The 12054-nt window shown below is 46.6% G+C and overlaps 1 protein-coding gene across 2 annotated transcripts in view; it reads left to right on the top strand.

Moving 5' to 3' along the window:
• Positions 1 to 12054, top strand: part of LOC123755914 (rhotekin) — a 226998-nt gene that overhangs the window by 80805 nt on the left and 134139 nt on the right. The window contains exon 1 of one of the 2 annotated variants that reach the window (XM_069300182.1): positions 3366 to 4506. The exons of the other annotated variant lie outside the window; for it this stretch is intronic. Within the exon in view, the coding sequence (XP_069156283.1) occupies positions 3694 to 4506 (813 nt within the window). The 5' untranslated portion in view covers positions 3366 to 3693. Of the gene's footprint in view, positions 1 to 3365; positions 4507 to 12054 lie in introns of those variants that run through there. 2 annotated transcript variants of the gene reach the window in all.

Genomic DNA, 12054 nt, shown 5'->3' with positions numbered 1-12054 from the left:
GTGTACTCACCTATTTGTGCTTGCGGGGGTTGAACTTTGGGTCTTTGGTTCCGCCTCTCAACTGTCGTTGTGTGTGTGTGTGTGTGTGTGTGTGTGTGTGTGTGTGTGTGTGCGTGCGTGCGTGTGTGTGCGTGCGTGCGTGTGTGTACTGGTGATGTAATAGCACAGTTGGTGTTCCCTGAGGGATATGACCCATACTTTGGTCCACCAGAACTCTGTGTATGTATCTATCACTTCCAATAAATGGAAATTGAAATATGTTAATATTGTTTTTCCACAAAATATTTATTTGTAAATTGGGTGCATTGTTTACGGCGACGCATGGTTCACACCCCCGGATCTTTCTCTCTCTCTGATTCCTGAAGGATTTCATCTCCCAGTTGGTACCTTTTTATTACATGAAAAGTAAAGTTAAAAGTTGAGAGTGAAGCGTGAGTTAAACTCTAGTAGCCACTTGTTGGACCACTCCTTCAGTTTGTACGGGTCATCCTGTAGTTTATCTCTTATTTCTTTCTGAGGGGTTGATGGGGAGTGTGTTGTCTTCATCAGGAAGACAACACCTAAGGAAGAGGGGGAAACGGAAGTCAGAAAAGGGGAAGTAATGATATTGAAATGTAATACCGGCATTGATTAAGGACAGACAGGTGGTGAGTGAGGAGGAGACGTGGACCTTGAGACACGAGGGGGCGTTGAAGATGAGAATGGGGGTGGGAAGGGTGGGGGGGTGCCGAGTGAAACTAGGGTTGTGTGTGTGTGTGTCATGCTAACACCTACAGGAGCAACCCCCCCCCCTACTCCCCAGCCTTGCTCCGCCCGGACAAGGTTATTTCCGCTGCTCGCTAGACTTTGGAGCGGACGCGTGCCGCTGCCTCTTAGTAAGGCGCTCTGCCAGGCCGGTGGCTCGTCCGCTCCAGGTGTTCCCGCCATATCTGCCGGCCCGTCCCCCGTGAGGCTACACCCGCGCCCTGTGTCCCACTCACTTTCCTCTTCACCTGCTCTCTGTTGGACCCAAACTAAGACGTGTGGGTCTATGGTGTCCTGACAGTGCAGTTTGCTCAGTGACCTGGTTGTATGAATATTGAGAACAATGTTCAGCTGTTCAGCCTGGAGAGTACATGAGGGAAGGTCCAAAATCATATATATACACTTGTGTAAAATCTTGGAAATATTTTCAAACGTGATAAAACTTAAACCAGTGATTTCTGTACTATTTTATGCTTCCGTTTTCTTTGTAAAACTTGACGAGGAACTGGACTGCGTCGCACTGTTCAAGGAACCTGTGAGTGATGCGGTCACCTCAAGGAATCTTAAGATAAGACATTTGGTAGTAGTGTGAGGGCAGGTGTGCGTGTCTCGGCACGGAACCTGTCTTCTCTGGCTGGTGTTTACTGACACGTACTTCCTGTGTGGTGTACGTGACCGTGTCTACGGAGCGGAGAGTTTCCTGCTGGGCATCGTAAGTGCTAGCCCAGGATTCATTAAGCATTTACGCAACCACTTACGAACCCCGTACGTCTTAAAGCAACAATGGCGGCGTTGTTTAAACGTGTATTAAACACTTTTCGAACATGGAACTTCACAAACCCAGGGCTATTATTATAAATAACCTCGTAGCACATCGGAGCTCTAAGTGTTTAATAAATGTAAACAGAGCTGCCATGATTGAGGAGAGATGTATAGGTTTCGCACGCAGTTGTTTTAATGTTAGATGACTGCCGGCCCCTAATCAGTCGCGGCGAGTATCACTAAACCACACACCACGGGCCAGATTCACGAAGTAGTTACGCAAGCACTTACGAACGTGTACATCTTTCCTCAATCTTTGACGGCTTTGGTTACATTTATTAACCAGTTTACAAGCATGAAAACTTTCCAATCAACTGTTGTTATTGTTATAAACAGCCTCCTGGTGCTTCGGGGCTCATTAACTGCTTAATAATTGTAAACAAAGCCGCTAAAGATTGAGAAAAGATGGACAGGATCGTAAGTGCTTTGTGAATCTGGCCCCAGAAGACGAGGAGAGGAGACGTTTGCGTCCGCCCTGGACCATTATCAAGTCCATTGTGATAGAGGTCCAGGACGGACCCAAGTGTCCCCAAGTGGACCCAAGTATCTGGTCTCGTCATCTTCTGGCGTGTGGGTTAACGTTCACATCTTCAGCCACGTTATTGTGACTCATCGTCTGCGGCCAGGATTCATCAAGCATTTATGCATACACTTACGAAACCTGTACATCTATCCTCAATCACGCCAGTTGTGTTTACATTTATTAAACAGTTTATGAGCTCCGAAAACACTACGACGTTTGGTTAGGTTAAGTTACGTTAGGTTAGGAAACTTCAAGACCGAAGTTTATTACTGAGGGGCGACGATGATCGAGCACAGCACAGCCCCGCTCCTGTGCCAGGTAAGTCCACTACGGGCTCACCACAGCCCGTGCTATTTGGAACTTGTTTCGAGTAGCTGAATTTATACAACAACAACAACAATGGCGATCGAGGGCTGGGATGCGCCCCCGGCTGCCCGATTTCTGGGTATAGGGAAGAGAGTTGGGATCCCTTCAGGCCACGGACGCGACCAGTCCAGCGGGGAAGGTATAGGGACCAAGGATGTCGTGACAGACGTCCTCGTCTCTCGTACCTCGGTAATAAACTTCGGTCGTGAAGTTTCCGAGTTGGTAAACTGTTTGACCAAGTCGCCACGGTTCAGGAGAGATGTACAGGTTTCGTAAGGGTGTTGCGTAAATATTTGACGAATCCCGGCCCTGATTGCCAGTGATGCCAGGTCAGATGAGGTACATCATCACCCAACGATAGTTATAGACTGTGTATGTATATATATATATATATATATATATATATATATATATATATATATATATATATATATATATATATATATATATATATATATATATGTGTGTGTGTGTGTGTGTGTGTTTTTAAATGACAATGGTGTAAGATGGAAAGTTGAGGGGTTCAGCCCGGCTGCGCCGTCCACCGGTACCGTCTACCCGCGCCGTCCACCGGTATAACACTGGGGGTGCGAGAATGATTGGCCAGTCGTGTGACTGGCCAATCATTCATACGGTCAGTCGAGAGTGGTCGTTTGTATGTATTAATTTTCTTGACTATGACCCGGTGAGGAACTGTCTGTGTGTGCGTGTGCGTGCGTGCGTGTGTGATCTGCAGGTGTTTGCGAGCACGTCGTGCTGGGAGTACACATGTTGTTGATGTTGGGTTTTGTTTTTTGGAAATGTTTTATGTTATTTAATTTGTCCGGTATTTAACGGATCCACAAGATAGGTTGTTAAATATTGTGATTGTTAAATTGCAGGTTAATTATTTGATTAAACTCTGAAACACTTGAATATAAATATAACAGTAGTTCCAATTACTTGTACATGATAAACTTGCGCAATAAGTGAGAGTTGTGAAGTGCCTTGATTGTAAACAAACAAGAAATGCGGACAATCACGCTGTTCCGATTGTTAGTGGTGTGACAAGTGGAATTATCTTATTGTTTTGACGAACTGTTTACCAAGTCATCGCTGCTTGTGAAAAGTTAAACACGTGGCGAATATTTTGTGAAGATCTGCACATGATGGTGGTGGTGTGAGGGCGCCGTGTTGTGTTGGCGGGAAGTGTGGGACCCTCGGTGCTAGTGTCCGGACACCGCAGTGTGGCGGGGGTAATGTCTGCCACACACCAGCCCCCCGCACCACACCAGCCTCAGACCATGTCCAGTGAGGGGTCTGAGGCGTGGGCGTGTGGGCGTCCCGTGTTCTATAACGTGTGTATCTCTCTCAGCAACTTGTCTGGACCCATTATTCACGAACACCCAGAGTCCGTCGCTGCCGCCGCCGCCGCTGGCACCACCATTGTCGCCAGGCACTCCAAACCTCAGACCCGCACCACGCCCACGCCCGTTATGGTGCAGCCCACGGCCACCGTTTGTGGGGTGGGAGGGGGTGAGGGAAGCGGGGCAGTGATGGGTAGAACAGTACACAAGACGGTGATCACAGTAGGAGGCAGTGAGAGTGACAAAAGTCAGCAAGAGAGAGAGAGAGGTGGGTACAGTGCCGTGGTGAGTGTGGGGTGGTGTGGAGGAGCAGTGACGAGCACCACCACCCACACTGTAGACCACTCCAGCAAGGGAGGCTCACCACACCCACCCGAGGAGGAAGTAAGCGAGCCAGAGGTGTTCCTCGTGAGGAAGGTGAGCCACACTAGTGACTACAGCCTCAGCTCCCACTCCGACTCCTCCGTCACCTCCACCTCGCCCACGCCAACACTCGCCCCTCACCACGACTCCGACTATTTCGGCTCCTCCTCCTCCTCCTCCTCCTCCTCCGAGGATGAAAGAGCGAGTGAGGATGACCGTAGTGAGGACGAGGACGTACAGGCGACGCTGAGGGCGGCCATGGCCAGGCTGCGGGTGGAGGAGCAGCGTCTGGGCGTGGGCGTGCGGCGACCGGGCGCCTGGAGGAGGCGAGCACCCATCAAGGTAAGCCATCAACATGTATATAATTACCAACTCAAACACGTCACAATAATTGTATTTAGGCTACACAGCGAAATTTAAATATATAATAAGGGTAGCGCAGTGGTCTTACACCTGATGCTTCTGCTCACCTGGCAGTGAGTGCAATACAAGCATACAGTACAGCAATAAATACAAACCCTCGAGTTGGCCCTCTTTTCCGCCCTTGTGCAAGGTAGTACAGTACTTTGTAACTATAACAATTGCAATTATAGTTATAAAGCCTTTCATTGTCAATGGAGAACATGTTCAAGCCTGACAAATTTTAATCACGTGGATACTACCCGCCCACCTACCAACCTTCCCTCCTAATGACTACTACCTTGTGTGCACGAGACCGGTGTCCTTGCCGCCTCCTGGTTGGTGGTGTGGACAACCAGGCTGTTTGACGCAGCTGGTCACAGTCTGGCGTATGAATTACAGGCCGGTTGATCAGGTATCCTTGGGAGGTGTTCATCAAGGCTAGAGCCAAGAAGGCTACAGACGACATTGACGTCAGTTCTCAGTATGGAGGAGAAGGGTAACCTCTAAAAGTATAATAATGACACTAATGTTTGCATGTGTAAGAATAGGTCCTGACCTGCGCGAGAAAATAAGAACTTTGACAAATATTGCCCACACAATGGTCTAGGGAATGTTTGTCTATTGTTTACACGTTTTGTGGGTGTGCGCGCGCGTGTGTGTACACTCGCCTATTTGTGTCTGCAGGATCGAGCATTGACTCTTGGATCCCGCCTTTCGAGCATCGGTTGTTTACAGCAATGACTCCGGTCCTATTTCCCCTATCATATCTAGTTTTAAAATTATGAATAGTATTTGCTTCCACAACCTGTTCCTTAAGTGCATTCCATTTTTCCACTACTCTCACGCTAAAAGAAAACTTTTTAACATCTCTGTGACTCATCTGAGTTTCAAGCTTCCACCCATGTCCCCTCGTTGTTACTATTCCGTGTGAACATTTCGTCTATGTCCACTCTGTCAATCCCTCTGAGTATCTTATACGTTCCTATCATATCCCCCCTCTCCCTTCTTCTTTCTAGTGTCGTAAGGCACAGTTCCCTCAGGCGCTCCTCATACCCCATCCCTCGTAGCTCTGGGACGAGTCTCGTTGCAAACCTCTGAACCTTTTCCAGTTTCATTATATGCTTCTTCAGATGGGGACTCCATGATGAGGCGGCATACTCTAAGACTAGCCTTACGTAGGCAGTGTAAAGCGCCCTAAATGCCTCCTTACTTAGGTTTCTGAATGATGTTCTAACTTTTGCGAGTGTAGAGTACGCTGCTGTCGTTATCCTATTTATATGTGCCTCAGGAGATAGATTAGGTGTTACGTCCACGCCCAGGTCTCTTTCTCGCGTCGTCACAGGTAGGATGTTCCCCATCATTGTGTACTGTCCCTTTGGTCTCCTATCACCTATTCCAATTTCCATAACTTTACATTTGCTCGTGTTGAACTCCAGTAGCCATTTTTCTGACCATCTCTGTAACCTGTTCAGGTCCTCTTGGAGGATCCTGCAATCCTCATCTGTCACAACTCTTCTCATTAACTTTGCGTCATCCCCGAACATCGACATGTAGGCCTGTGTGTGTGTGTGTGTGTGTGTGTGTGTGTGTGTGTGTGTGTGTGTGTGTGTGTGTGTAACTGTGTAACTAATACTACTTAAATTACTGGTACTGTCCCGTCTTGAGTACTGCTCAGTACTCACTTCCCCTCTTCAGAGCAGGAGAGATTACTGAAATAGAAGGAATACAGAGAACATACATGGCATACATAGCCACGATAAAGCACCTAAACTACTGGAACCGTCTCAAAGATCTCAAGATGTTCTCTCTGAAAATGAGAGGAGAGAGGTATCAAATAATATATATATGGAAGATACTTGAAGGCCAGATCCCAAATTGTCACAGTAGAGTAACAACATACTGGAACGAAAGATACGGAAGGAAATGAACCAGTGAGAAGGTACGCCATAGGCACACTCCGAGAACACTGTCTGAACATCAGAGGTCCACAGCTGTTCAACACACTCCCAGCAAGCATTAGAAATGTTACCGGATCGAAGGTGGATGTCAACAAGAAGCATTTAGATAAGTTCTTGCAAGAAGTATCGGACCAACCGGGCTGTAGTGGACCTATGGCCCTGCGGGCATATGTGCTCCAGCCTACAGTTTAGACCTATTGTCTTATGTATGACCCTCTGTCCTGCGTGGCAGTGAATACTAGCATTATCCTCAATTTAATAAGACCTATCAAAATCCTCAGATTAGGCAAAATTGTAATTAATTTTGTCAATAAAGATGTTAATAATAATAACTAAACACAACAGTGTGTTGGACTAAGTTCTCAAGTCAAGTCTGGAGCAAACCTGGAGAGGGTTCCTGGAGTTCTACTTCTCCCCGAGCCCCGGCGTGGGGCCAGGCTCGACTTGTGATAACTTGGTCCAATAGGCTGTTGCTTGGTGCGGCCTGCAGGCCCACATGGCCTCGGACAAGCCTGGTCCGAGGCCCAACTTGGGAATAGAAAAACTCCCGAAATGCTCTGCAGGTAAAGTGGAGGTAAAGAGTCCGGTGGAGGGTTGTGACTGGTGTGGGATGAGCAAGAGGAGCGGGGAAGAGTGCGCGGTTATGACTGGTGTAGCAACTGGCCGCGGTGACGGCCCTCATGGCCAGTTTGCTCAATGAACCACTCAATTAGCACATTGTGTGTCACGCCCAGTCTTGAGCACCGCCAGCCACGCCGCCACGTGTCACCGGCCGCTTACAAGCAACATAAACATAAACGTTTGCAAGTGATCTTGTAATGGTGTGATTCATCATTGTTGCTCACACAAGGTCACTCACGACGCACAAGCACTCGACGCATGCTCGCACGCATATATACATACACGGCATATACCATATACACACCTGGCAAGAATCCGTGTAGCTGTCGTAAGTGTATACAAAGTGGCATTTAGAGCACTGCACAACCTTCGTGAGACCAGTGTTGGAGTATGCGACTTGTACACAATGTACCAATTGGGAGATGAAATCCTACAAGAAGCAACCCGTTCTCGCAAATTTAATAAGTCAATATTGACTTATTAAATATGTGCATAGGTGACATACTTAACATAATAGTTTCCCTTGAAAAGCTTCATAGAAAACACCGACCTTACCTAACCTACTTAGTATGTTAAGATAAGCATCTTATTGCTTCGTAATTACAATTATTACCTAACCTATAATAGGTATAGGTTAAGTAATAATTGTAATTACGAAGCAATAAGATGCTTATCTTAAGATACTAACAAGGTTAGGTAAGGTTGGTGTTTTCTATGAATCTTTTTAAGGGGATCTATTATGTTTAGTATATCACCTATTACGTAGTTAATAAGTCAATATTGACTTTACGAATTTGCGAGAACGGGTTGCAAGAAGGGGGTAAAGGGAATAGATCAGAGTTCATATAAGACTGAACCTATCTCCTAAAGCCCTGATCAAAAGGTTATCAGCGACCTATGCTAGAGGTTGGCCCCCAGAAGAACTTAGTTTAGAAACTTGTGCAAGGAATCATTCAAAACCTTGTAAAGCACATATGTCAGACCAATCATGGGAGTATGCAGCTCCAGCCTGGAGTCCATATGTAGTCAAACACAAGACGAAGTTTGAGAAAGCTCAGAGATACACCACCAGACTGTACCAGAGAGATATGACTTGAGATGAAAGGCTACTGGTTAATTCTTAGGAATTGGCAGGGTAAATACTAACTATTTTCCACGGGTGGTACGCGAACAAGTGGACACAGGTGGACATTGATTACCCAAATGAGCCATAGACATACTAGATTGATATTTTCAAGTTTCAAAGTAATAGTTAAACAGAATGCACTCAGAAGTGATCTCCAGGATACCTGATCAACCAGGCTGTGATTCATACGTCAGGCTGCGAGCAGCCGCGTCCAATAGCCTGGTTGACCAGTCCAGCAACGAGGAGGCCTGGTCGATGACCGGGCCGCGGGGACGCTAAGCCCCGGAACAACTCCAAGGTTTGGTACTGACTGTATACACAGTTCGGAATGTGGATATTATAATGAGCCTAGTAGGCTTAGGAACCCGTACACCGGTTGACTGGCAGTTGACAGTTGGGAACAAGGAGCCGGAGCTTAATCCTGGCAAGAATACCTAGGTGATTACAACTATGTGAGTACACCCCATCGCTGCAAACCCCCCCTCCTCCCCCCCCCCCGGAGATACACGGTGAGTACAGTAGCCCCTGCTCAACCTTCACTACACGCGGGTGTCACACACTACACAGTGACGGCCTCTGGTCACACCACCATCATCGACGTTACTTGTCAGGGTGGGTAACTCTGCCTCATCAGTCCCTTACTGTCAAGTTATACTCGACTGGTGGTCGTGAGGGGCGTCTCTGGAGTGTGGGCAGGTGGTGTTAGGTCGTGGCGCCTAGGAGGGCCACTTGGAATAGTAGCAGTAATGGCAAACTATTAATTGTCGTAGGAATGAGTGTAGTAGTTGTGATAGTAGTAGTAGTAGTCAGTTGTGGTAGTACAGTACTTAATGTACTCGTAGCAGTAGACGTTTAAGCGGGTGTATTTACCTATCAGCACTTGTCTGTCAGTGACTACGGAGGAATGAGGTTTAGCTCCTTGTCCAACCTACCAGCCTTGCTGTAACTGTAACCTTTGCCTTACAATAGAATGAGTTGCACTGTAATTGAACTAGGGCTACTAAAACGTGCCTTGGTTGAAGGGGGGAGGCATTGGTCAAGCGGCTTGTGTTGACAAGTAGTGGAGATGACCCACAACTGTGCGGCCATGTGGCCTCACGCACTACCTGTCCTCATATCCCAGCTCCTTGTCCTTGTATCCTAGCTCCTTGTCCTTGTATCCCAGCTCCTTGTCCTTGTATCCCAGCTCCTTGTCCTCGTATCCCAGCTCCTTGTCCTCGTACCCCAGCTCCTTGTCCTCGTACCCCAGCTCCTTGTCTTCGTACCCCAGCTCCTTGTCCTCGTACCCCAGCTCCCTGTCCTCGTACCCCAGCTCCTTGTCCTCGTACCCCAGCTCCCTGTCCTCGTACCCCAGCTCCCTGTCCTCGTACCCCAGCTCCCTGTCCTCGTACCCCAGCTCCCTGTTCTCGTACCCCAGCTCCCTGTTCTCGTACCCCAGCTCCTTGTCCTCGTATCCCATCTCCTTGTCCTCGTACCCCAGCTCCATGATATGAATGCTGGCGCAAATGTATGCAATATTTCCATTCACAGGGACCATGAACCATTCACAGGGACCATGGACCATTCACCAGGACCATGAACCATTCACAGGGACCATGAACCAATCACAGGGACCATGAACCATTCACAGGGACCATGAACCATTCACAGGGACCATGAACCATTCACCAGGACCATGAACCATTCACAGGGACCATGAACCAATCACAGGGACCATGAACCATTCACAGGGACCATGAACCATTCACAGGGACCATGAACCATTCACAGGGACCATGAACCATTCACAGAGACCATGAACCATTCACAGGGACCATGAACCATTCACAGGGACCATGAACCATTCACAGGGACCATGAACCATTCACAGGGACCATGAACCATTCACAGGGACCATGAACCATTCACAGGGACCATGAACCATTCACAGGGACCATGAACCATTCACAGGGACCATGAACCATTCACAGGGACCATGAACCATTCACAGGGACCATGAACCATTCACAGAGACGATGAACCATTCACAGGGACCATGAACCATTCACAGGGACCATGAACCATTCACAGGGACCATGAACCATTCACAGAGACCATGAACCATTCACAGGGACCATGAACCATTCACAGGGACCATGAACCATTCACCGGGACCATGAACCATTCACAGAGACGATGAACCATTCACAGAGACCATGAACCATTCACAGGGACCAAATCACTAACTCTTCACCAGTGTAAAGTGAACAAAGTGAACATTGAGGATATTCCTCCCTGGCTCCAAGCAAGCAGTGCAAACTTTGCAATTGCATAAATTGTGTTCACGTATAATCATGACGGTGCCAAAAAATGCATGTAAACTGCCGCCATGATATTTTGGTCATTATTGCCATATTAAAGGACGACTAAGAGGCTCCTTCAGCAGTAGTTGTAAGTTGGTGGTGTAAACTTGCGCCCGGGTCACATGTAAGCACCAGGTTTACCATAATTAATAGTCGGTCATTCGTAAATATTTGGGTCTTGATATTAAGGTAAGATTCAGTGGGGGGAGACAGGTAGAGAGACAGAGTGGGGTGGAACATGCTGACACCTGATACCTGCTCGCGTACCACTGAAGTCCACCACAATCACCACCACTAGTCCCACCACCACTAGTCCCACTGCTACCACATCTCAAAACACTACTTCCACCACTACCACACTTCTCCAGTGCCACATCAGCCCCTTGTTTTGATTTGCCACACCGTAAAGAACCCAATCGTTACTCTACAGGGTAAGGTGGATTTGTAATGTTGCCTCACCATAACCTAAGAAACGCGACCTATGAGTTAAGTGGACGGGGCTGGGGAGACGGGAGACAATGTTAATATTCATTATCTATGTGGATAATGCAACTGAAAACTCTCGGGACCCGTTATATTGGCTTGGGACCCATTCAAGCTTGTTCGCATTTGTGTTGCTCACGTGGCGTCACAAAGTGAGGTGATTCGATGAAATATCTTTGCTCAAGTTGACCACCGAACGCTGTCGGTTGTTGGATAAATAGTGTCACGACTACCAAGGTTTTTGTATAGTCGTGTGGTCTAGTGGTTAAGGTACCAGGTACGCCAAGGTGCATAGTGCTCCTGGCTGTCTGGGTTCGAATTCTTTTGGGGTGTGGAGTTTTCAGTTAAAAAAAAAATACTGTATGTATATATATATATATATATATATATATATATATATATATATATATATATATATACATATATATATATATATATATATATATATATATATATATATATATATATATATATATATATATATATATATATATATGTCGTACCTAGTAGCCAGAATGCACTTCTCAGCCTACTATGCAAGGCCCGATTTGCCTAATAAGCCAAGTTTTCATGAATTAATTCTTTTTCGGCAACCTAACCTACCTAACCTAACCTAACTTTTTAGGCTACCTAACCTAACCTAACCAATAAAGATAGGTTAGGTTAGGTAGGGTTGGTTAGGTTCGGTCATATATCTACGTTAATTTTAACTCCAATAAAAAAATTGACCTCATACATAATGAAATGGGTAGCTTTATCATTTCATAAGAAAAAAATTAGAGAAAATATATTAATTCAGGAAAACTTGGCTTATTAGGCAAATCGGGCCTTGCATAGTAGGCTGAGAAGTGCGTTCTGGCTATTAGGTACGACATATATATATATATATACATATGTCGTACCTAGTAGCCAGAACTCACTTCTCAGCCTACTATTCAAGGCCCGATTTGCCTAATAA

Source organism: Procambarus clarkii, chromosome 43 (genome assembly GCF_040958095.1).
Source record: "Procambarus clarkii isolate CNS0578487 chromosome 43, FALCON_Pclarkii_2.0, whole genome shotgun sequence".
Classification (NCBI taxonomy): domain Eukaryota; kingdom Metazoa; phylum Arthropoda; class Malacostraca; order Decapoda; family Cambaridae; genus Procambarus; species Procambarus clarkii.
This window is presented reverse-complemented; position numbering and strand designations above follow the sequence as displayed.